This window comes from Thalia democratica, chromosome 7, assembly GCF_965202585.1.
Source record: "Thalia democratica chromosome 7, ktThaDemo2.hap1.1, whole genome shotgun sequence".
NCBI classification, from domain to species: Eukaryota; Metazoa; Chordata; class Thaliacea; order Salpida; family Salpidae; genus Thalia; species Thalia democratica.
In genome coordinates, this window is record NC_139171.1 from 60,308,645 (window position 1) to 60,336,547 (window position 27,903).

The 27,903-nt window shown below is 24.5% G+C and overlaps 1 protein-coding gene across 7 annotated transcripts in view; it reads right to left on the reverse strand.

The window, feature by feature from the left end:
* Positions 1-18,291, reverse strand: part of LOC145840915 (serine/threonine-protein phosphatase 6 regulatory subunit 3-like) — a 36,061-nt gene extending 17,770 nt beyond the window's left edge. For 4 of the 7 annotated variants that reach the window (XM_082948269.1, XM_082948273.1, XM_082948268.1 and 1 more), the window contains exons 1-9: positions 18,133-18,291; positions 15,062-15,221; positions 14,573-14,686; positions 12,422-12,544; positions 10,933-10,950; positions 7,674-7,852; positions 3,617-3,739; positions 782-941; positions 239-391 (exon numbers count right to left, since the gene is read on the reverse strand). In XM_082948269.1, coding sequence (XP_082804395.1) covers positions 239-391; positions 782-941; positions 3,617-3,739; positions 7,674-7,852; positions 10,933-10,950; positions 12,422-12,544; positions 14,573-14,686; positions 15,062-15,221; positions 18,133-18,266 — 1,164 coding nt within the window. In that variant the 5' untranslated portion in view covers positions 18,267-18,291. Of the gene's footprint in view, positions 1-238; positions 392-781; positions 942-3,616; positions 3,740-7,673; positions 7,853-10,932; positions 10,951-12,406; positions 12,545-14,572; positions 14,687-15,061; positions 15,222-18,132 lie in introns of all 7 variants that reach the window. The other 3 variants (XM_082948271.1, XM_082948267.1, XM_082948272.1) reach the window with 3 other exon arrangements.
* Between the last annotated feature and the right edge of the window lie 9,612 nt (positions 18,292-27,903).

Sequence of the window (27,903 nt, forward strand, 5' to 3'; positions counted from 1 at the left end):
TAGATAACTAAATCAAGTTAATCTTTAAAATTTAGTATACGTATTTCTACTTGCAAAACATATGCAAATATCATATAGTTAATAACTAAATATCATTCTCAAGCTATTTATTGACTCTAGTAGTTCTTTTAATTGACAAAAACAATGATTAATTTTTAAAATGACATTTTAAAAACTAGATTTACTAAAATTATATATACCATAAAACTTATCATCAAATATAATACAAACAACTAACAAATATGATATTGAACACGTGAAGTTCAGACAGCAATTTGTTGGTTGAAGCATCGTTGATGAGCAGCATTGCAGATATCAGTTTGACAATGTGAAGTCTGGTGTTGCCGAGTGGGGGTTCCAACATTCCGAACGTGCAGGCCATCGACTCTTTCTGTATAGTGGTTAAAATAACGATATACTGTAAATTGGTTATTATTGACATTGAACAATTTAATTGAAATTTATGAAAAAATGTATTTTTTGCAAGATATTGTGCACTAAAGTGGATGACTACAATACTCACTAAGAAATTAGGAGATGAAAGAGTAAGAAAAATCAAATAATTTAAAGTGTGACTAAACTGCAAAATTAATTAGTTTGTTTAATTGAAATTAAAACGGTTTAAAAAGAATAAACAAAATATATAAAAAATGACATCCGATTCACTTTTTACATTAGACATGTATAAAATTTTAAACAACCCCTTGTCGGATCCGAAAGCATCTTGACAAGTAAAATAAATTACACTAAAATCAAAAACTATTACAAATAACAAACAAACCCTCGGCGGATCCGAAAGTAGTTTGACGAAGTCGGGCATCCGGGACTCCATGCCCTTCAGGGTCCTGGTGACCGAATGCTTTAGCCTTTCGACGTCCAGCGGGGTCAGCTCGGGGATGATGTCCGGGAACCTTAGGGGAGGTTGGTAATCTACATTTTGACTGTACATACATGTATTTTAGTTTTTATTTGTTTTTCTAACTTGTTTTTTGTTGTAGTGATGGCGAAATCATCATTAAAATAAATAAATTAATTATAGATATTATACTAGTATTTAAATTAAATATATTTTAGGAGGTTGGTAATCTACATTTTGACTGTACATACATGTATTTTAGTTTTTATTTGTTTTTACTAATTTTTTTTGTTGTAGAGATGGCGAAATCATCATTAAAATAAATAAATTAATTATAGATATTATACTAGTATTTAAATTAAATATATTTTAGGAGGTTGGTAATCTACATTTTGACTGTACATACATGTATTTTAGTTTTTATTTGTTTTTACTAATTTTTTTTGTTGTAGAGATGGCGAATCATCATTAAAATATATTAATATTATTACTATTCATAATATACAACAGTATTTAAATAAATTTTATTTGAGGAGATGTATAACCTACATTTTGATTGTACATACATGTATTCAAGTTTTTATTTGTTTTTTTAATTGTTTATTGTTGTAGAGATGGAGAATCATCATTAAAATATATTAATAAATAAGTATTATAAAAGTATTTAAGTTAATTTTATTTGAGGTTGGTAATCTACATTTTGAATGTACATAAATGTATTCAAGTTTTTATTTGCTTTCTTAATTTGTTTTTTGTTGTAGAGATGGCGAACTCATCATTAAAATATATTAATTAATAAGTATTATAATAGTATTTAAATCAATTTTATTTTAGGAGGTTGGTAATCTACATTTAGACTGTACATACATGTATTTAAGTTTTTATTTGCTTTTCTTAATGTCTTTTGTTGTAGAGATGGCGAAGTCATCATTAAAATAAGTTATCATTATTGTTATTATCATTAATATAATTTAGGTATTATAAAAAAAATTAAATTGAAATTATTTATTATGGTGTGTAATCTACATTTTGATTGTACATTCATGTATTCAAGTTTTTATTTGCTTTTGCTAACGTTATTTTGTTGAAGAGATGGCGAAATCATCATTAAATTGTATTAATGTTTTTTAGATGTTTATAATTTTAAATCTAGGTTAGTTATTTATATTTTTAAAATGATATGTATTAAAATTAATTTTATACATTGCTTTTATTTTGTGGGTAGTTTTTTTAAATTTGTTTGAAAACTGTTTGAAATAAAATAAAATACTTAATTTAAATTTTTAATTTCGAATTAATCTGACAAGCCATGTATCTTTAATAATGCTTTAGTTTTTAATATTTTGTTGTACAATTAATTATATAGTTGTCATAATTGTACCACAAACAAGTTTACAAAACCACGAGTTAATGAGTTCAAATATTTTCTCATACTTTGTACCAGGTAAAATAAAAATCTTAAACATCAAAATTATTTTTCAATTTAAACTTTAAACAGTTTAATAATAATCTGATAAAATTTTCATTGTTTTTCTGAGTTGACAGGTTTTAATTTGGTTTTTTGAACTTAAAAAATTGTACAATGCATTTATAGTTTAAAAAATATACATATAGTGTTGTGGGAGTTTAAAAAACTTTGATTTCTCAAATTTTCTTGTATTAATACTAACAAAATCTTTTTTTTTTGACAAACTTCTTTAAAATTTCAAATACACAAAAGAATGTTTTACGTATGAAATTCAAAAGCAAGTAATAAAAGTCGCTCAAATGTGTGAAAACAAGTATATCTGCATATTTGTAAACTTATCTACACGTTAACTGCTTAGTGAGTAACTTCTTGACAATAGGGCCGTTTGTGGGCGTGGTTATCAATATACTAGTGAAACTCGAGTTTTTAATAAAATTTACTGATATCAGCTTTTTAAAACAACAAAGTTTTTAAGAATAATTGTTTTTTATTAGTTTTAAGTGTGTTATTCATCCTTTTATCGTGGTTATCAATATAGTAGAAACTTGAGTTTTTAACAAAATATAATTGAAGTTAAGTTAAGTAAAAATTTCCGATATTATATGTTTTTCATTGGTTTAAACTGTGTTAATGACCTTTGATGGTATCAAATGTTGACTTTTATGGAAAGTTTAAAATTTCGTGTGGAATTTTTGAATATAAATAAAATTTTATGGTTCTTTTTGCAACTTTTTATTCTTTAGTTGTATTTTCCTTGATTTTAAATTTCAAAAAAATATTTTTACTTTAAATGAAGTTGAGAACTAAATCATCTAAATAACTTATTTTGTTTAAAATTTTGTAATTATCTTTCTTAACGTTTTTCTACCTTCATCTTGTTACAATTTAATCTGTACCAGTTGTTTATTCCAGTCAACTTACATATGTTTGACTTGGGTTAAAACATTGTGGCACATTAAAACAAATATCAATTAATATAAATTATCCATACTAGGCACAAAAATGCTCACAATACTTCGAATGATTCATGAGTTATATATCAATATGTCATACAAAGTTATATAAATTTTTCATCAAGTTTACTCGTATTTGTTTCAAGCATGTTTGCTTAATTGTTTTGCTATTTGTAAAAATTTAGTTTGTAAATGTAACAGTAATTTTGATTTTATTGCTATCCATTTTAACAAAAAAAAACACTTTTAAATGCAATTTTCAACATAACTTAAAATTTTGATATTTACGTACATATAATACAAACTCAACTGTTAAAAAAAAATCAATCAAACACTTACCCAAATGGCGCGGGTCTTCTGATTTCGAGCAATGCAAGCAACACACTGATTCCGTTTATTGTCACCGACTCATTGATGCCGAATTCGAACATGTTTTTCAACAACAGTTCGATTGTTTCTTGCCTATTATAAATTTAATATTATCAAATATAATTAAATTAAACATGATCTTTAGTAACAATTATGTTGCTTTTTGCCTATAAAAAATATATAAATAAAAATAATTCAAACATGTAACTTAATAGAAGTTAAACTGTTTCTTGCCCAAGTATACTAAATAAAATTAATTTGAACATGTTTCATAAGCTCATTTTAGTTCTTCAACAAGTTTAAGTCAGCTACTTTAAGTTTTAAGTGTTTTAAAACAAATACTGAGAATAACAATTAAGATTAATATATGATGCCAGTTTAGTTTAGTAACGCATCTTTTTTTTAATTTAATTTATTTTGTAGAGTTGCAAGAATATTATCTATTTTGATTGCTTAATAAAATTTCAACTGTTTTTTTACGTATACAATTTTAAACAAAATATTTTTTCTTTTTTTTTAATAGATTATCAAAATGATTTAAAGAAATTAGTGTCAAAAGTTTCCTTATATTTTACACAAAGTGCAATTTTGTGGTAAAAACCTATTTCCTCATTTAATTTTTAACTAATATTGTTTTATTTTTTTAAGTCTAAACAATACTAATTTTAAATCGATTTAATTTGGTTTAACATGTTCAGAAAAACAAGTGAACCTATAAGAATTGTTTTAAAATCGTATAAAACATTTATTACTATTTAATAAGTTTATTGTTTGTTAAATCTTGTTACAATATGTGATAAAACTTAAAAATCTAGTTTGTTTAGATTTTAGGTGGCTTTAATTTTTTTTTTTTAATAATAGATTTCGTTATCTTAGGATAGCTAATCGAAATATAGGACATCGTTGTGAATTTATTATTTCAAAATTATTCTTTTTTAAAACTTAATTTGCTAAATTAGTTAAATATTATCAAAAACTTATTATACACACCTTTTATTGTTTTTTCGAAGTTTAATCTTCACCTAAAGTTCGAAAATGTTTGCTGGCTTGCTTATATTCATAATAATGTGTAATATACATTATACAAATTTTACTAACAGTTAAAATGTAAGATAAGGGCTAATTTATTTGTTAAAAGTTACCTACTACTTAATAAAGGATGTGTCATAGTAATATAATAAAATAAATTACTTATAACCTAATTAATAATAGGATTAAAAATTAAAACAAATGAAACAATATTGAAATAGCTTCAATTAGGTAATTTTACACAAATTTATGCTGCAGTGAAAAAATTTGTTTTTACTAAATATTAGTTACTTAAAAGCAAAACAAATTTAAACATTCATCTATTTCCAGCTGATTTTACAATTGTAAATATAAAATGGTGAATGTTACAACTGAGTAAATAAAAACAAACATTATAACGTATTCTCGTTACGAAAAGCAAACAAGAAAAATTTTTGACATTTGAACGTTCAAAAGTCATACAGAATAAAGTTTACAAAAAAATTTAAGACCATTTTGAATAAAATTTAATATTGACTTTATTTTAAAAACGAAAAAGTTTAAGTTTGCAAATAAATGGTAGAACATTTTAAATAAAACATAATAATTTGATTTATATTTTTATTATAACAACTTTTACATTATTATTTGGTTATATTTATAAGCTAATTTTATTATACTAAAAATAATTGACCATTTTAAACGAAACTTATAACTGACTTACACGTAAAATTAATTAAGGTTTAAATTATTCAAGTTAATTCATAACCTAATTTTTTGAACCAAACTATCTACTTCAATTTTTGTTAATTTAAAAGTCATCAAAATAAAGTTTTCTGATGCAAAAAATAACAATTGACCGCTTTAAAATAAGCTCAATGCTGATTTGCACATTGTAATAAAATTATTTATGATTAAAAACTTGCTTATATTAGCTAATTTTATAAAAATAATTATTTTAGTATAATATTACTATACTAAAGTCTTACAAAACTGAAACTAATTAAATCAAATATATTTTTACTTTTTAACTATTACTGTTTTAAATTTAAGTTTAATGAAAATAAGTTAAAAAATAACTATAAAAAGTCAAATATTGTACATATAGAAAATTTTAAGTATTACAATTTCTACTTACTAAAAATTGCAAATTATAGCACTCGCTAGTATTTTTCAAATACTTACACTTAAATACTTTAAAACCTGAAACACAAAACAACATGTTTAAAAAACTGGCATTTTTCCAAAAGTGCCTTAACATAACATCTACGGTTCAGTTTTAACGTTGCATTATGAACATTAATACTATAACTTTCAAAATTTAAAGAAATAATTTATTGTGGCTTATATAAAATATCAAAACATTTTCCATTTTTTTCAATACTGCTATATAAATTAGTATATATTAATAATTAATAAATTATATTGGCTTGATTGTCCAACAAACTCAGTTTTGTGAATGAATAAGCAATTTTTAAGCTAATATTAGCATTATATTTATGCAAATAATAAACAAAACTACGCTAAGTCTAAATTGTTTAATGGGGTTTAAAAAAGCAAGTTTGTTACAAATTATTTAGTTATAAAAACACTATAAAACAATTAAGTTATGTTACCATATTCTTTATTCAAAAGAACAACATCTCTTAGCCATGACGTATTATGAACTACTTATTTGTAAGTGGGAAAAACTTTAAAGAAATTATTAAGATATATATAACTATTAATGGTATTGTTTATACTTTTTGTTAACTTTAATGCTCAGATTTATTTTTCTACAATTATTTTATTATTGTCAAGAACCTAAGATACACAAGGCTAAATCACTAATCATAAACAACTAATCATTTAGTTGCTTCAATGGTAGAAGTTATTCTTAGGTACTTTACTCATAGTAAATAAATTACATTTTATTTAACATCTTTGAGAAATACTCTAAATACTTTAATTTACAGGGTTGCTACTTGTTTTTCAAAAACTTTTCCAGGTTTTCAAAATTTCTTCCAGGTTTTTAAAAGTACACATTTTTGGGTCTATTTTTGGTTTAAAGTTAAGTCTAAGGTAAGAAACTGTGTTATATAGTATAAAAACATTGAAAAGATAATATAAAGCTACTATTTAATATTTTTTTTTTAATTACGACAATTTTTTTTTATTTATATGATAGATTTTTTGGGTCAAATCGAAATTTTACTACGGAACATCTGAAAATTGTTAAAATTCCAGGTTTTTTTGTTCAAAATTTCAGGTTTTTTTCAAAACTTCTCAAATTCCAGGTATTTCCAGGTTATTTTTGCCTAAATTGTCGAATTCCAGGCTTTTCAAGGTTTTTCCAGGTTTCCAGGTAAAGTGGCAACCCTGAATTTAGTAAATTCTTTTGAAATCCAAAATAGTAAAAACTTGGTTGAAACACTTTCATATCTTTCACAATGCATATAAATCCCTAACAACTTTAAACGAAATTATTTTGAACGAAAAATCATCAAGAAACAAACTTTTCAAGAACTTTCATGATCTATAAATTCATCATTTAAAGTCAGTTGCTAACAAATTTCTAGTAAAAGCATCTTAAGTAATATAAAACCTTTTATCCATTAAAATCTCAAAAAACTAACTTTTCAAGAACTTTCATGATGGGATCTTCCTAAGCTAACAACTAGTAAAAGTATCATAATACCTATTAAATGTAACCATAAAACATCAAACAACTTTTCAAGAACTTTCATGATGGGATAAAAAGCATTTAATGATAATTTTAAGAAGCTCTTTTTTAGATATTTATCATTTAATTCACCAAAAAATTTATCACAATAAGCATAAATTACATTCTTATTCCATTTAAAATATTAAACCAAATAATTAAAAATCATAAAAAAACAACTTTTCAAGAACTTTCATGATTTTAAATTCATGATTTAAAGTTAGTTACTAACAAATTTCTAGTAAAAGCATCTCAAGTTATATAAAACCTTTAATCTATTGAAATCATAAAAATCATCAAAAATCATCAAAAACCAACTTTTCAAGAACTTTCATGATGGGATCCTCCTGGGCGGACTCCTGGCACGTGAACATGTGCTCCCTGCTCAGCCTTATGACGTCACAAAGGGACTGGGCGGCGTTCGTGTGAAGTTCCTCATCGTGCTGCGGGTTGATGTGGTTGATCAGTCGCTCTACCAACTTGTTCTCGCACAGCCACTGTGAAAAATACAAAGTGCAAAAATCTTTGTATACATAGAGTACTTGTATGACAGCTGGTTGAAATGTAAATATGTTGTAAACGTGCCATGGTTGTATTTTAGGCTACTATTTATGTCCTATATACATGTGTATCATATAATGTATTTTTTGTTTTAATATATAGCTATGAGGGTTGATGTGGTTTATCAGTCGCTCCAGTAGTTTGTTCTCGCACAGCCACTATGAAAGAAATAGAAAGTGCAAAAATCTTTGTATACTGAGAGTATTTGTATGACAACTGGTTGAATATCAAATGGTGTAAACGTGTCATGGTTGTATTTTAGGCTAATATTTATGTCCTGTATACATGTGTATTAAATAATGTATTTTTGTTTTAATATATAGATAATGAGGGTTGATGTGGTTGATGAATCTCTCCACCAGTTTGTTCTCGCACAGCCACTGTGGAAAATACAAAGTGCAAAAATCTTTGTATACAGAGAGTATTTGTATGACAGTTTTTTGAATATCAAATGGTGTAAATATGTTGTAAACATGTCATTGTTGTATTTTGGGCTATTTTTTATTGTTTTGCCAGTTTGTTCTCGCAATATTTATGTCCTATTATATAATTGTTTGAATGCACAGCCACTGTTTGAAAGAAAAAGAATACAAATATACTTAATTAAATAAACATATTGTGTATTTTTAAGATGTTGTGCGATTTAATATAGTTTTTGAATGAATGTATTTATAAATTATAATATATATATGTAAAAATGTGAAGGTTGATGTAGTTGATGAGACGTGTAGTCAGTTTGTTTTCACACAGCCACTAGAGAAAACGTATTTGGTGCATACATATTTAAGTTGAAACTTGTGAGAATATATGACTTGTTTGAAACATTTTTGTGAGCTGTTTGTGTCACTGTTGTGAACAGTGAATATATTTGTGGTAATAAATTTATGAATAGTTTGATAATGTTGGTGAAGCGTTCCACCAGTTTGTCATTTTCACTGTTTGAATAAAATATGTACTAAGCACAGTTGAAACAAGTAGGTTGTCATGGAAGGTATGTGAATTGTGTGGAATTACATATAACAATAGTGTGATATGATACAGAGTAGTAAAAAGTTTGAAAGAATGTATGGTTCAGTATTTATTTAACACTGTTTAAAAGCAGTTGGATTGTAAATGGTTCAGTAGTGGTTTATAACTACAATCATTGATGAAATATGGACATAAACTATTTTTTTTATGTAGGAATGATGCATTTTATTGTGGACTTTATAATATTTATTATTATTAAACAACTAACAAGCATACATTATTTAAAATGTAAGAGTTTGTATCAAATATCAACTTTTTGGGAAGATTCGTTTTAAATCAACAGAGCAAAACTGAAAGTATAAAAAAATTAACCACTTCGTATTACCAATGTTTTTTTTTTTTTTGTAAAACAATATTGATTTGAATGATAAAATATGTGCTGAAAAAGTGAAGAAAAGGTTCTTTTAGAAAGGTACTTATTTCATTGTCATAAAACTGTCAATTCAATTCTCACTCAGCACATCTGTTGGTCATAATTTCAAGTTTGTGTATTGATAATGAATAATTGGGGTTATCAGTATGTATTTCAATATGTATTGTATCGTCATAAAAGTTTTTAATAACAGTTTTGGTTTTTCAATTGTTTTACACAAGTACTGTGAATTTTCTTCTTTTTTAAATTGCAAGATATTTTAAAACGTCTGCAAAAATAATCATTGTTTGTCATAAAATTTTAAAGTATAAAGCATTATAATTGTTTGTTCTTACAGACAACTTTATCTTAAAATAGATTTTTTCAAATGTTATTTAGGAAAATAACAGCTTGGGTTAGATTTAAAATATAATAAAACTACTTTATTTGTTTACAATTTGACCATGACATTTAATGTGCAAATTTTACATGGTTCATTTGAGATGTAAAAGATTGAAAATAAAGTAGAGCACAATATTTTTGATATATTTGATAATGTATATTTCATTTTTATCTATTTGGAGACTTTTTCAATTACAGTTTAATATTGTTGAATTTAGATTTTTTAATTACAAAAACATTTTTAACCCTTTTAAAAATAATATTAAATATTTTATAGTTTTTACAACAAGTAATAAGTATATGCATTTAAAAGTTATTGTGTGACAATAAATAATGTTTATAGTTTTTAAGCATGTGATATTATGAATGCATATGTGATATTTGTTGTTAACATGAAGTTTGTTTTCTTGAACGTTTAGAGATGTGTACAGTTATTAATAAAAACACATAATACAATAAACTTATTGCTAACTTAATTATAATTAGAAAAATAACTGAAAGCTTTGAGTAATTAACTAACAGATTTATCAACAATAAATATCTTAATAAGTTTTTCGATATGATAAAAAGCACAAATTAAAACATTTATACTTAAAATTAAATAAACATAAAAAGATTAAAATGTAGTTTTACAAATGTAAAACAGAATATCTAACTTTAACTTCTTAACTAAGCATCCAAAAAGTTTATACTAAACAAAAATTTACCGGTAAGTATTTTTTTAATTTGATGCAGTTTTAATCAAAAATTTTTTTCATGTTAATACAAATACAATCACTAGAACGACACATGCTTGCTATAAGCAAATGTGAACAATGCAACGTATGTACAGGGTTACCACTTGTTTTTTTTCTTTTCCGGGTTTTTCAAATTTTTTCCAGGCTTTTAAAAGTACACACTTTTGGGTCTATTTTTAGTTTAAAGTTAAGTTTAAGGTAAGAAACTGTTTTAAATAGTTGAAAGGATACTGTGAAACTTAAAATATGTTTTTTAATAAAAAAAAAATTGATGATGACAATTTTTTTTAATTTATATGATAGATTTTTGAGTCAAACTGAAATTTCACTACTGAAAATGTGAAAATTATTAAAATTCCAGGTTTTTCCAGGTTTTTTTAGCCTAAATTGTCAAATTCCAGGTTTTTCCAGGATTCCAGTTAAAGTGGCAACCCTGTATATATTAGGGTTAACTTGAAAATAATAAATTAGATTATTAAATAAACAAATGACTTACTGTTTTATTCTCGTATGCCTGTTGGGTGAAAATATAAAATTAATTAATTTGAGTTGACTGAATTAAATTTTTTTAAAAAGTTTCAATTGAAAATAACATGAATTTACTTCTTAAAACTCAAATTAAAAAAAAAAGTTATTACGAGTTTTTAAATGATTAAACAGAAAAACTTAGCTTGTTAAGGCAAAATAAGGAGGGTAAAATATTGCAATTAAATACAAATACTTATCATGCACAATCTATTAGTTATTGCTGGTAGATCAGAAAACATTTCAAACAACAAACTCTTCATACTTTTATTTTAACAAACTCAGTTAACTTTTTTTAAATGATGCATTAAAGTACTTAAAAATACATCAAATTAAATTTCAAAAACACGCTTAAATATTTAAATTTTGTCTATAAACCAGATACAAAAACTATAAAGAATTTCAGTCCAACTCAAAGGAAATTCATATTACTGACTGAAAAAATATATCATATAGTTGTAGAATCAGACTTTTTAATACTTAAGAGAGTTTCTGTAAAGAATGTTGACTGATCTACAAGAAAATAACTTAATTATGTATGAAATAACTGCCCTCTTGTAGTGTGTTTGTGAAAACTGATTGAAAATAAAACTAGGTTTGTGATGCATAAAAGCAACTAAACTACTGAACATCTATGTGTGTGATTAAAGCACGAGTAAATGCATCAAAAAACATTAACACGTGCAAACTTTCAAACCTAAAAAGCAAATGAAATCAATAAAATAATAAGAATTATTTGTTATTAACAAAATTAGCTTGTTAATGTTTTATCTCTTTGAATGTTTTATCTCAAATTTTCAATATAATTTAAAATAAAGCATACTTAACATTAAGTGATTGCAATTTTAATTAATTTTAGAAAGAAAGGTTGTAAATTTTTAAAATAAAATTCCATAAACCACAAAAAAACTAAGAAAAGAATCTTTGAAATCCTTTTTTCAATTTGTCTCAAAAATACTTAAGAATTGTGTTTGCAATTACTATAATTATCAGTTTTTTCTATAGATTTATGATATAGTGTTGTGTCATCTGTGGTTGCTATATAAAAAATCATAGAAAAATTATACTTTTCATAGTTTTTAATGATTGCAAAAAAAAATAAAGTTTAATGATTAAGTTGCAATAATTTCGTAGACTACTTTGATGTGGCAATACCTTGTCAATAACTTCTTTATTGTTATTTAATTTTATCAAATTAAATAAAAAAGTCAATTTCACTGTCACAAATTCACACCCTACTAAATAGTCCAAAAAATTAAGTACTTCAACTGATCATACTTAATATTTATTTGTATAGTGTTATGACAATACTAATTATTTCTAGAATGTCTACATAAAAGATGCTTTTCTTAATTCTGCCAAATTAAAGAAAAACCAACTGAAACACAACACAAATTAACAATGCAGTTTTCACATCAGCACACATATTTTGCCTCAATACTAACAGTTAACACACGTGCCTTCAACGACGGGGCTTCGATGCAGGTGACCAGCCTCAGAAGCATGTCCATCACCGCTGACGTGCCCAGATGCTTCAGTATCAAGCCGAGGTAGTCTTCCTTCTTCTTGATGTGCTCGAATGTCTGTTAAAAATGGTAATAATTTAGCATTAAATGAAGTTAAACAAAGTAATATTTTAGGTATAAAGAGGTGATGCTTTTTCTTTTTGTGTTCAACAGTTTAATTGATACAGTATACATAATGTGATTGGTGAATTAATTGTGTATGTGTTTATTTTTTATTTCTATCTATCAAGACGAGGTAATCCTTTTTCTTCTTAATGAGTTTGAATGTCATTTATATAGAAAAAATTTTAGTGCATATGATGTGTATAGTGTTTTTATTTTCTATTTATTTACTATATATTTATCATATTAAATAAACAGAGGTAATCTTCCTTCTTTTGATGTGCTCAAATGTCTGTTGTATAAAAAAATCATTACTTATATATAGTCTTTATTTTTTATAATCTAATTTATTATACTTTATCAAATAGAGGTAATCATCTTTTTCATTAAAATGTGTTACCTACTACAGTAATAATAATTACTTTATCAGTATTTAGTTTTGTCTTTATATATTATTCCTTCTTCTTTTTATTATGCTGTCATAAAAAAATACCCCAAACGTATAGATACTTATATCTTGTTTTATAAATTAATTACTTTGTTTAACTTGCTTAGTGTTAAGAAACTTGTACTATAATTGTGGAAAGTTGTTTAACATTAATATATGATAGTATTACTGGCATAGGGAGGGATCAAAATTATTTTTTTTTATAAAGATTAACATTGGCTTATATTCAAAAGCTTAAAGTATTTACTACACTATTTTTTTATAGAATAAAAAAACTTCAATTTACTTTTGGAATATAAAAATTTTTGTTAAAAAAAATTATCCAGTACAGTATAATAAAGTCTAGAATTAAAAATTTCATGGCCAATAATCTTTGAATACTGAAAAACTTAATATAAATTTAATTCCTCCTTTATTTTTCAAGCAATTTAATTCAAATATTTTTAAAATATTCTTTTCAATATTCCAAACAACTTGTAGCAAGCGCATTTTTGAAAAAAAAACGCATAAATAAAAAAATAATGACAGAAAATAAAAAAAACTATTTCTTTTGTTTATTGTTAACTTTAAAAACAATTTTACAAAAAAATGGACAAAAAAAATTTGTTTCCTACAAGTTGTTTAGAGTTTATTAAAAATTGCCACACAAAAGTTGAAGGAGAAGATAGATTTTTAAATAGATACTCTATTTTTGACATTTTAGTTTCCGTCTCCCATAGAGCACCTATTGAACGCTCTAATTGTGATCACTTATATCTCAAAAGTTAATTTTGAAAACAAGCAGTAAAAAGTAATAAAAGTAGCACCTCATCTAATTATGTAAAAAAAACTAAATTTTTTAAATATATTTCAATCGATCCCTTTATACCTTTAAGAACTGACACTAATACTTTTATTTGATACATTTATAACCGACTTAAGATGTCAGCTTTAATTAATATTTTTTAATCACAAACAGCGTTACTTTTCAAAATCTGAGTAGTATAATTAAAATAGCTTTGAATTTTTTTTAAACTTTGACTGTTCTGTGAAATTGCTTTATTTATCTTTAAAATAAACCATTTATTTTAAATTTTTTAATTATAACTTAAAAATTTGACAGATGTTTGAAAAAAATTTAATTAACATTTTAGTAACTTTGTTTTTAAATACATTTTATCTAATTATTTTATATTTATATGTGGCCGTTATTGTTATATCTTTCAAGAAAGAGATAATACATTTAGATAGTACTTAATATGCTAATAGCAGTACGAATTTTATTAAAATGCAAAGTTAAGATACCAAAACAAATGATTTTTGAGTTACTAAAGTTTTTAATTAATTTTGATCACAAAAAACAAACAACATATTGTAAGTTGTATAAACTTCAAACCTATCTGTTTGAAAGCCTGTGTTAATAGTAGAAAAATTAGGCTTAGTTCAAAATGTGTTTGTTTTTTAAGTCAATGATCTTAGATTCTACTAGCAGTTTTAAATTGTCTTAAGCATACAAACTTTTATTTTGAATATATTACAAACAATAATATAACAACCTGTTCCGGTTTTCTACCCAACATGAGCCCCACCACTTTTGAAAAGAAGCTGGCAAGAAGTGAGTTGATTGGCGACGGATTCTCCAAGAATTTGAACAATTTCTCACGCAGAGGCTGTAACATTGTATAATTTAATAAAATAATTTTCTCCTTAAGTGATATGTATATAAAATTTATAAATAACAATTTCTCACAAGAGGCTAAATAATATTTATTGGGTTACATAAGTTTTTTTTACCTTAAAAAAGTTTTAGGGAAATGTTTTTTGATTTGACTTTTTCAAAGTTATTTTATATGAAACCCCATAGTAATCCTTTTTTATTAATTAAAAATTATACTTTTAATTTACTATAACATGTTTATTGATAATTAACATTACCATTATTTAGTTTTATAGAACTAAATCAACAACTAGATTATTACTCAACAGAACTTTTTGAAACATTTTGTATAAAATGTTGAGACTAAAAATAACTACTATTGTACTACCTCTGAATCGAGAGCATTGTTGATCTGAGCAACATCAGAGGTCAAAAGTTCACAGGCAGTGTTGGAATGCTTGTATTTGATTGGTTCAGAAGAATCGTCTTCTTCCGGTTCACTGATTGTCAGAGTGATCAGCTGATCCATTATCTCCGGCTTGCATATGCTGTGAAAAAAAATTATATAGAACACCTTTATTTGCAAATTGCATCAAAAAAACATTTTTTACTAGTTTTAACACAACCAACTGATATATTTTTCAAAATATTTGCAACCATTCTGCACATGGTTCAAAAAAAAATTGTTATTTATTAAATTGCATAAATTAATGTCAAATTAAAAACAATCTTTTTGATTTGAACTTATTTTCAAAAAATGAAGGGAAGCTTGCTTGGAAACAAAATAAAACCAATTGCTCTGGAACATTACTTAGATACTTAATTGTACTGAGAAGTTCACTATTATTGATTTCTTTACTTGCTACATACTACTGCAGGGTTGCCACTCTTTGAGCCAAAAAATCTTCCCTGAGTGACCAAAAAAATCCCTGAGTAATCTTAAATTTCCCTGAGTTTCCCTGAGTATTTTTCAAATCTTAAAAAAAAAAATTCTCTTCTAACACAAATTATTAATACCTCATTCTCATTTTTCTTCTTTAATAATAAAAGGAAGGTTGTATGTATAAGCTTCTGCATTAAATTTATGAAAAAAACTGTTTTCAAAAACTCAATCTTAAAAGGTTTAAACCAATTAAAAATTAAAAACTAAATTTTTGCACAACTTTGTGTAAACTTGTTAGTTAACTTTCTACATAAAAGAATAAAGTTCAATTTGTTTGACATTTAATTGCAAAAATTTAATTATACTATAATAATAATTTCACATGAAGAACTCACTTAAATGCATACATAATAACTTCATTATGACTTGTATGTCTTTCCTAGCAACTGTTCTGAATGCAGTAAATAAAACTTAAAAGCTTAACATTATTGTAAAAAAACCTGCAAAAAGAAAGTTTAAAGAAATAGTTAAAGAAATATCACATATCAAAGTACAACTTAATACCTAACAACTGATACAAAATAATCTAAAATTAAATTTTTTTTATGTCTTTTAGATGTTCAACACAATCTATTTTAAATAACTGAAAACATAATTTTGATTTTAAAACAATTTCACATTACCTAATAAAAAAATCCTAATACTGTTTTTTTAAGTATGCAATTTCTAAATCAATAGTTTTATTTTTATTTTCAAGTTTATTTTCGTTGTCCTTAGCAGCTATTCCTCTTGCTAATAATTCTTTCATTGCTCTAAATCAGACTGTTTGTTGGCATCTGCAGTATATTTGTCATAGTCTTCATTCAAACATTTGAGTTGCTTTGTAAGTTTACTTTTTTGTTCTCCTAACTTGCTCAAAGCATCACCTTTATTTGAAACATTTTTAGCAAAGCGCTGTTGCTCAAGATATGCCAAATATTGGGCCCTAGAAGATTTTACAAATTTTAACAATTCAGAACTTAGTTCAACTGTACTTGGTTCTAGACTGTTTGCATATAGATGATCTTTGATCATTCTTCAGGACCTTATTGTCATCTCTCTCATATTAGTTGATATTACTTCCTTATTTAACTAATAGAACTAATAGTACAACATAGTGTTTTTTAAACTACATAAGTAACTAAAAATAAAAAGTTTATTAGAACTTTTCAATGAATAGTTAACAACAACTTTCATTTCTCTAAACTAGTTGATTTTACTTAAGTAAATATAAATTTAAAACTAAAAAAAACTACAATGTTAATACTAAGAATATTGAAGAACTAGCCGCAAGGCTAAAAAAATTCTAAATAACCACTTAAATAATAAAAATAACTACTTTTGAACAAAATATTGAAACTGGATTAACTAAACCTCATTCTAGATCTAGAAAAAAAATTCCCTGAGATTTTCAAAAACTTCCCTGAAGTTTAGAGAAAAAATCAAAACTTCCCTGAGTTTCCCTGAGTTAAAAGATAAATGCCAAAATTCCCTGAGTTTCCCTGAGATTCCCTGAGTTTCCCTGAGATTCCCTGAGTTTCCCTGAGATTTTCTACAGTTTTAAAATTCCCTGAGATTCCCTGAGTTCCCTGAGTGTGTGGCAACCCTGCTACTGGCAACCAGTGTTTATATAATAAGGGTTTGAACTACTTTAAATACAGTTTACATTTTTCTGATTTAAATGTTACTATTTATCTTATATTAGCATAAACTTGGTTTATGAGACTTTGTTGAGAATTAAAATCAGGGTGGCACATGATTTTTGAGAAATTTATTTCAGGTTTTTAAAAGTACATACACGTGTTTGGGTCTATTTTTAGATTAATGTAAGTTAAAGGCTAAAAACTGTGTTAAGTTGTTTAAAAACATTAAAAAGATGCTATAAAACTACTTTAAATAAAAAATGACATACAATATTAATTAAATAATATGAAATTAAAAAACTAATATAAAATATATAATATAAATAAAGCTAGTTTTAATAAAAAAATATTTGATGGTGACAAAGAAAATTTATCTATATGATAGATTTTTCTTTTTAATCAAAATTTTATTATTTAACACAGTTTTTTAAATGTAAAAAATCTTAATTAAAAAATCCAAGGTTTTATAGTGATTTTTGTTTAAAACTCCAGGTTTTTCCATTTTCTATGAATTTCTCAAATTACAGATTTTTCTAGCCTAAAGTTTCAAATTTCCAGGTTTTTCCAGATTTTTTGGAATTCCAGATGAAGTGACTACCCTGTATAACAACCCTTAAGGTAAATTAAATAGCTCTGCACTCCCTATGATCTCATGGCATATTATATCAAAAATATTGATTTTTGTATTTGTAACAAACTTATATGAAATAAACATACTTTGTTATACATTCCAATTTTAAACAAAAACAACAAAAGCAAAAAAAAATTTCAAGTATGTCAGTTTTTTGTACACTTGAGTTCTTTTTTCAGCTTTTTTAAATACGCAAAAAATAAAAAATATGTCAGCTAAAAACTTGGTTACGTATATAAAACCTGAATGTAAGGAGCACTTACTAGTCAATGAGTTTAGGGTTCTGGCCTTTACATTCTTGCAAAATGTCGTCATCATTCAGCACTTCTGCTAACGTCACATCGGGCTTGTCTAAAGTGCTGTTTATTGTGCATGTGTTTGTGAATTTCCAAAACATTTTATTACTACTCTATACTTTTTTAAAACCTGTTAAAGTTATTTTCATACTTAACTCTAGCTTAAATGTCATGTAAACAATTTAAATTCCTAGGAACTGCTTAAAAAAATTGAAATTAAACTTTTGGTAGTTAATAATTATTAACTATTTAAGAAAGTATTTAACACCTGTGATAAGAAAGATTTAAATAGATGACAACAGTTCTAAACAAAATAGAGTCATTTTATGACATATAAACCTAAAAAACAACTCTTTCATAAGTGTTTATTTATTGTCAAAAATTGATACATAATCCTTTATAAAAATCAAATATCAATATTTTATATGGTTTAAGAAAATATGTATAACAATTTTTTTAATTTTTAACTAAAAGTATATTTCTATTATAAAAGATCAACTAAAACATTAGCATAAGTCTATAGTACATAAGCCTAGAATATTGTTCGGCGTGAAACAAGCTTCATTAATTATTTATTCTTTATTACACTCATTAATAAGTCCTAATAAAGACAAAACCTGTCTCAGTCTACCAAAAGCTGATTGATCTGAGGATCAAACTGACATGTTTAAACTTAATGATAAACTTTAAAGTAAAAAAAAAAGACCTTTTTGTCACTTAATTTTTTTGTTTTTTGTCAAGACATAATTTTTTTAACATTGTAAGGAAAATTTCCGAAAAAATTAGGTTTTTGAAACTAAAAAGTTTTAGGCTGTTTGTGAACTTTTTTGTGTTGGAACAAAAACTTTATTTTATCTTTATTTGCTTATGTTTGGGTAAGGGTAACAGTAAGTATTGGGTCTCAAGGACAAGACTTAAATGTTATTTATAAACTGCTGTCTTAATTCCTTTTTTATTTTGATACTATTATTAATGAAAAAAATTCCAAAACCTACTACTGCAACCAACCAACCCCTATGGCCTCAATAAATATTTAAGTTTTCAAATCTTATGCTCGAGTAATTTTGCATGATGCATTTATTTCTTAATTTTAAATATGCTACCTATGTTTTCTTTAGTGAAATACAAAATAAGAATTTCCAAAACATTAGATATTAAACTAACATAAAGCTGTGCTTACCTAGACAACTGTACTTATAATTTTTTCATACAAAGTACCTCTAATAGTATATTTTTACTATATTTCTGACAAATTTAGTTTAAAAAAAATGTTCATGGTCAAGACCATTAAGGTCATTCTACTTCAAACAACTGTTTGGTAAAACTTTTTTGAATTAAAAAATAATAATAATGTTTTTATGACCAATATATTTTGAACATAGTATTTACAAGAAAAAAATAGAACTGTAAGAAAAAAAATTTAATTATTTTGATTCAAATTATGTTTGAAACCTTTTATTTCTAAAAATTAAAGGTCAATCTAAACATCCTTATATTTCAACAATAAAAGTTCTCAAGTTGTTGAATAACTTAACACAATCTTTTGATTAAGGGCATAACATTTTTTCACATCTTGATCTTATTTTGTATAGTTCTTACTAAGCTACAAAACGCTTTTTACAGACTCTAAATATTTCAAAATAATTTTTTAAATATAGCCAGTCAAAGTTGGGGGCAACAATAGGTTCCTTTTTAGAGGTGCAAACTAAAACTGCAAATAATTAGAAATCACTAAAAATCTATCACCTCCTACGTTTTCCTCAAACTTTTAAGAAATTTTCATTGCAACATTTAAAAATTTATGTTGCAAGGAATTTTTAAAAAGCATAATAAAAAGTTAGAACAAAAAAAAAACAAAAAAACTGTTTTATGTTTATTTTTTATACAAAATTTTAATTTTTTAATTTTTGAAATCTGCCAAAAGCATCTTGTAGCTCAGTAAAAAACTATATAAAATAAGATCAAATAGTGAAAAAAGTACTATAATCCCCCCTATGCCCTTAAGTTTTAAGAAACTGTTGATAGACCAAATTAAATTTCTAATTCTTTGCATATAGTGTTGACATTATAACTTAACTAAGTTGCCACAGTCAAAGCAAAAAATAATTTAGAAACAGAACTATAAGGCTTATCTTGCTTCAAAATGAACTGATTTTGGATTTAGTGTCACTAGCTACAGGCAAGGTTACAAATAAAAACTTTGAGTTGAAAACAAATTTAAAAAGCCATAACATAAATCTAATAGAAGGGTTGCAAACACTGCTAGCTGATTTATAAGGAGTGAATCAGCAATTTAACTTGTCTATTAGCTTATGATTTGTGGCTTAAGTCAGGATATTTCAAAAGTGTGCGCAAAAAAAAATTCTAAAATCACAAAATTCTAGCATTTTACAAAATAAAAAAAAACCATTTTATATACCATTTAAAAATAAGGTGCCACTAAGCAGAAAAAAAAGCAATTAGCTTTTATGCTTTTTTTTTTGGTTAAATTTCTTAAATGTCAAAATAATTCCAGTACAGTGGGTTGCAACTCTTTCAGTCAAATTAAACCAGCCTGAGTGAACCAAAAACTATCTTAAGCTTTTGAACAAAATTTTATCTGCTATAATTCCGTTATAATTTTTTGTTTTATTAACAAATTATGTTCAATGTTATGAATTAGCTATTTATCAGATATATACAAAAAATAATACTTTGTTTGACATGTATACAAGTCATTAAACAAACCATGTGTTTTTTAATAATATATTTTACTTTAATTATTCAACTTTATACTTAACAAACCTCACTTAAAATGTAATATAGTTTACAATACATAGTTAGTATTCTAAAAATATATGCTTTAGACTTCATAGTTTTTTAGTAACCAGACAATTTACTTTGCTGTGGTAGATATTTAGAACTTATAGCTTTAACTTTTTGAAACAAATAATGTTAGAAGCCAACTTTTAAACAAAATTTAGAGAAAAGTAATAAAATTAACAAATAAAAAACTAATTTATACACAAATAGTTTAACAGCAGAATACATTTAATATCCTCATGTAATAAAACTAACTAATTAAGTGAAGTAACTATAAAGAAGCTAATTTATTTTAATTTTATTGTTGTTCCCATAGTAATACTTATTATGAATAATATTATAAAATGTACTGGAATTTTGTTAAGCTTTAGCTTGTATAAATTAAAACCAACAGGGTTGCCACTAGTTTTTTCAAATTTTTTTCCAGGTTTTTCAAATTTCTTCCAGGTTTTGTAAAGTAAACATTTTTGGGTTTATTTTTAGTTTAAAGATAAAATTAAGGTAAGAAACAATGTTAAATAGTATAAAAAGATTGGAAAGATACTTTAAAGCTACTTAAAATTTGTTTTTTAATAAAGATATTTTTGGTGACAACAAATATTTTATATATATATGATAAATTTTTTGAGTCAAACAATAATTTTACTACTGAACATGTTAAAATTCTTAAAAATTCTAGGTTTTTCCAGGTTTTTTGTTCAAAATTCCAGGTTTTTCCGGTTATTTTTGCATAAATTGTCAATGTCCAGGTTTTTCCAGGATTCCAGGTGAAGTGGCAACCCTTAAACCAAACTGTAAATGTCAAAACATTAATCATAATTTCCTTTTGTATATGTGTCAACCACAAGGTTTAGATCTTGCAATAATCAACTCGGAGAGTTTTCAGAGGCATCATTAAGACACCACCAGGCTGCATGTTTTAATTGATATACTAAATGGTACATTAAGTCAAATTGAAATTTAAATATAAACTTTATAGGCAGAAATAAATTTTGTACACCTTTTTCACAATTAATAATGCACTCAATTAGCATGAGTGTGGACTGAACATTAAATGCAGTTTTTTATACAGTTTTTGAAAGAGTGTCAAAAAACAACATGACACAGAGAATTTGTTAAATATTTCATTCTGTTAAACATTCTGTCTTTTTTACATCCGGGACCTGTTATGCACACTATAAACTGGTAAAATTGAAACTTAACAAAATGGATTTTTAATGCAAGTTGTAAGCCTGCAAGCTATATCGTGAGCTAAAAATTATTTTTGATAAAACTAGTTTATATGTTGTACTAAACTTGTATATTTAGTACAAAGTATTTAAGTAATTTACGATGGACTAAAAATCAGTTAAAAGGTGTGATTTTTTATGAAGGCAAAAGTACTATTTTATCCTTAAAATAAAAATATTTTATGTCAAATTCAATCAACATTTTTAACAGTTTATCTTTAATTTAGAAGTTTTAAACAATTGAATAATTTTTATAAAACATATTATTCGTTCTTAAACTTGCGTAAGTACATGTTGAAACAATTAAAAGGTTTATCTATTTTAGATTTGTTACTTAGTTTACATTAAAATAAAGTATTGTTTATTTACAAGCAAAAAATTGCTGTAGTTTAACCAGTACGTTTGAAGTAGATAAATATAATTTTTATTGTCTTATTTTTGATGTAATTTTGTTTTAATTAGTTCTATTATTTTGAAGCAATAAAAAACCTTAAATGTTTTGGGAGTGTAAAATGTATTGCACTAAATTAATCTAGCATGATATTTTATGAAATTAAAAAATACAAAATGTTGTTCAGTGTTCAAAACTGGTTAAGTTTAGTAACCGTGTAAAATGATAAACGACAACTTATAATTCATTACATACATTATTTAATTATTTAAGTTCAATTAACTAAAATTAAAAACCTTTCAATTTAGAGTAAACCTAAAAGTTTAGTATTTAGAGAATACTTTAATATGATTAAGTTATTCGTTATGTTTCTACAAATAATATGTTAAAAAAACAACTGTAACATAAACAAACATTTAAAAATCAAACCTGTTTTCTATTTAATTTTTCTAGGTTATTTAGGTTTTTACTCAAAAAGCTTTCAGACTTAATTGTTTAAACAAGCAAACAAAAACTGAAAAAAAACTTAATGGAATAAAAGTAATAGTTGAGCAATTTTAATAAAAACAAATATAAACTTAAAAGAAAATCTAAGTAACTAATTTGGTAATAATTCTGTAAATTATTTTTTTATTTTAAAGATCATTAAATAAAAAACTTATAAACAGTTAACCTCCAAAAATCTGTATAAATTATTTTTATTCTAATGAACACATGTATACATTTACCTTAGCTTCTTTTTTTTCTTTTACAGTATTATTTAAAGAACTCATTGAAGTGTATTAAACCATTAACACACGGAAACATAAGTCGGTACAATAAAAGAAGATACTGTGTTATTTGTTTTTATTAAATATTCCAGTGAACTTGTTTCACTACTGACAATAATTTATCAAATCTGACAATAATTTATCAAAACATTATTTAGAATCAGGAAGAAAAAACGAAGCACAGTAACGTAAAAATGTTTACAAAACGACAAAAAAAACAAACTCAAAATAGGTGGTCCTAATACGTGGTGTACGAAAAAACTTCCACTTATCGACTCGTAGATAAAATGTTTACTTTCAATATTATTGTTTGATTTAATTATTAGAATTTTGAATTTTATTTTACTACCTAATACTTGTACATGCTAGTAAAAGCGAAACTTTTTAAAGATTTTTTGAATAGTTTATATAGCGAATATATATTGTATTTTAGGGTAGTAAGAAAGTTCAAATTCTTAAAAAAAAAATAAAGGGCCATAACAAAATTTAATGTTTATTTATTTAAACTAAAAATTTTTTTTAGTTAAAACATTAACTACAGACTCTTTTTTTAAACTTTTAAAATACATTTAGATATATGGATAAAAATGTTTTAAATAAAGTAAACTTAAAAATAATACTTTATATGTTTTTATATTTTAAGAAACAAAAAAATTAGAACTAGGTATTAAGTAAAACTTTAAAACGATTTTTTTTCCTATATATATAACTTTTTGAGTTGTGGCTCTTTAAAAAAAGCTAAGGATTTGAACTGTCAGAATTTGAAATATCGTGTAACCGTATTTTAAAAAAGTGTTCAAAACTGTTTACTGTTTAATATTACTTAGCACACATGTGTCAATTTTATAGATTTTAACATGACTTAAAAATTTAGCTTCCAATAAAACTTATTTTTTTATTAAAAAATTTTGTTTTATTGGATGTCGAATAAGGCACTTATTAATGTTGTAAAACTAAAAAAAAATGTTTGAAATAAATAAAAAAGTTACAATAAACTGAGAACAAATTTTATCTTTAATTGAAATACACTTAAAAATATTTTTTTTGAAGTTAGCTTGTTTTATAATTCTAAGTCTTAATTCAAACTTTTACATAAAACGTCTCCCAAAAATGTCTGAAAAGAATACAATTTCCCTTATTTTAGCTTATAACATATACTAAAAATGCTTTTTTATTTAGTTCAACAAAATGCTGTATTAATCACAAATTCTAGAATTATTTATTTTACAAATTAAAGTCCATTGTAAATAAATGTTGGATTGAGTTTCCGTTAACAAAGCTTTTTGGCGCCATTGAAAATTGGCTAAAAATTTATAGTTAAACTTTAAAAGAATTTTATAAAATGCTATACTTAAAAGAATTGTTAACGAAACTAGTGAGTGTAAAAATAAACTTTTAATTAATATAAACTAAATTTAATGGACTAAATTTTAAAATTTTTTTGTAGGTATATGTTATAAATTTTGCTTTACTAAAGAGTATTTGGTTTTGAACATAAAAAAAATTCGTTCATCTAAATAAGTATACTTTTTTATTTTATTTTATTATGTAATATTACATAAAATACATAATATTAAATATTATTGAAACTATTATAACATTAAAAGCAAAAATAATTCATAATGATCACTCTTTGTTTAAATAGAAAAAATAAATTATAATAATATAATATTTAATAATCAACTGGTTTTTTTAAACACCTACTACTTCATTCTTTTAAAATTTCCTAATCAGAATATCAGATTTAAACAATACTTAGCATTATATTTAAAAAAATCATTTGAAGTTTTGAAATGTTTTTAGTAAACAAAATCTCTATCTAGCATAATACTTGAAATTTTTACAAAATCTAACGTACTCAAAATGGTCTAATGTTTTAAGGTTTTTATTTATTTTTTTCTGAGAAAAAAAGGATATTTAAAAGATATATTATTTAAATTAATTTTTTCAAAAGGTTATTAATATCCTATTTATTTTTCTTATATCAACTTGTTTTTGATATTTTATACCCCTACATGATCTTTTTTACTTAATGCCTCAAGTATTTAGATGTAATAGCTTTAAATTAAAAAAAGTTTTGAAAAAAATTTCTTAGCAAAACTTCATATTGACTTTAAAAAGTACGTTTTTAAAATGTCAAACTTCAATAAATATTTCACTTTGTGTGCCATTAAAGAAAACTGTTTTAATATAAATGTTTAGCTAACATAATTATTTATATAGATCAGCACATATGTGTAATTTATCTCAGTTTTAAAACCAAAATTATGCTTACACTTTGAGTTTTACCTATTTAACATTGAAAACAATGAAATAATTCAAATAGTTTTTTAAAACTGAAATTTAAATTAAACCTAGTTATCTTAATACAAGTAATAATTTTTTTAGAAACAATTTGAAAAACTTTTTTTTTCTACTACTGTAAAATAAGTATGAGAATAAAAGAAATGATTTAACAATTTATTGTACTAAGTTTAATTCATTTTTATTATCGAATATAACAAAAGATCTAATTATTTTTAAGTACCAAATTATTTAGACAAATCTAAAAAATAACAATTTTAGCTAAAAAACTACTTATAGTAATTTCACCTATAATTAAACTAAAATAATTTGGATGCATTTTCTATACACTTATTTGTTAAAACATAATCTATTCCGACTAATAAAAACTAGTTTTATTTCTCGTTTTACTTTGATAGTAATTTTCTAATAATCAAATAAATACCTTAGGTCGATTAGATTAAACTTAATCAATTCTATTGTTTAAATGCTATATATAAACAAAACAATAATCTAAGTCCTAAAAAGATTATAACAAAATAAAGAGTGAACATTCAAACACCTTACAGTTAGTTTTTCTTTATTTCTCTTTCAGTTTCGTAGATTTTTGTTTTTGGTATTTCAAAATAATTTAGGTAACTGGGAGATCAACTTTTAAAAAAATTTTACTAGGATTTTTGAAAATTGTTTTTTAAAAACTTATTCTGTTATTGTGTTCTTAATTTAATTTAAGGTAGCGTTGACAACTTCAATGTGCATTTTAGCTTCAAAACAAACAAAACTTTGATAAAAAAATGTTTTCGAAAGTGCTTTTAATTCAATTCAATTCGCCGCAGCAGATTTACTTGAGTTACAAAAATAAAATTATTTAAATACTAAATAAACGTTTATTTATTTTGACTTTAAGTTTAAAGTGATTTGCCAATGCAATCTGGAATGATTGTGGTTATTTTTTGATCATTCAATAAAGTTCTGCTTATAGAAAATTTTCCAAATAAATAAGTTTCAGCAAGTACGGTTGGTGATAGTAATTTTTATGCTATATTTGGATGGTCGACTAGAAAAGTTGCCAACCCCTAATCTGATAATAGTAAATTAAAGTTTTAGAATACTAGTATTTTGAATGAAAAAATAGAGTAGCTTAAAATAATTTTAAAAATATTAGTTATGATAAATATATTAAATTTATGTTAGCATATTGAAACACAACTTAAGCAGTTTGAAGTTGCCAGCCCCTAATCTAAAAATATAATTCTAAAGTATTAGTTTAAAAAAACAAAAAACAAACTAACTTTATTAAATGCTTTAATACTATTTATGAAAAGTATATTAAATTAATGTTTAAATTGAAAATAAACATTTAGGCAGTTAGTGTGCAAACATGTCACTCAAACTGGTAAAGATTGATTTCGACGAACTTATTTATATGTTGCAAAAATTAATTTTAAAGCAAAAAAAGCTGTTAGATGAAATTTCGAAATTCTTGAAAACATCACAATTTGAATATGTGACAAAAAGAACAGGTATTTTTGTTCCAATCTATCTCATTTAATTGTTACTTTTTGAAAGTTTAAGCGTGTTATCTATTTTTAAATTGTTCTATAAATAAAATGATAGTTGTATTAATTTCAAGTTACGGAGGAAGTCGAGTTTGATGATACAAATGACACTTGTGACAATTCAACTGCAACAAGTAGCGTTAGCGATGACATTAGTGATGATACTATTGAGAAAAATAAAAATGAAAGTAATGAAACTAAAAATATTAGTACAAATAATACTAGAGATGACATTACAAATGATATTAGTGACAATACAAACAAAAGTAGAGATGACAGTAGTAATTTAATTACAAATGATGATAGTGGTGACGCTACAAATGATAAAATTTCGATTACAGCTTTTGATGACGCTACAAATAACAGTGGTGATGACTATAGCAATAAAACTAGTTTAGACGGTACAAATGACATTATTGACGAAAATGTAATTGAAAAGAGTGATGACACTTTAAGCAACACTAGTGGTGACAATACAAATGACACTAGTTATAACACTATAAGTAGTGCTCGTGACAATACAAACATAAAAAGTGATGGTATTACAAATGACACTGACAGTGATGATTTTACAAATGCAACTTCTGATGACACTACAAACAAAATAAGTGATGTCTCTAGCGATGAAACTAGTAATGACATTACAAATGATATTACTGATGAATATACAACTGAAAATAGTGATGACAGTACGAATAACAGTA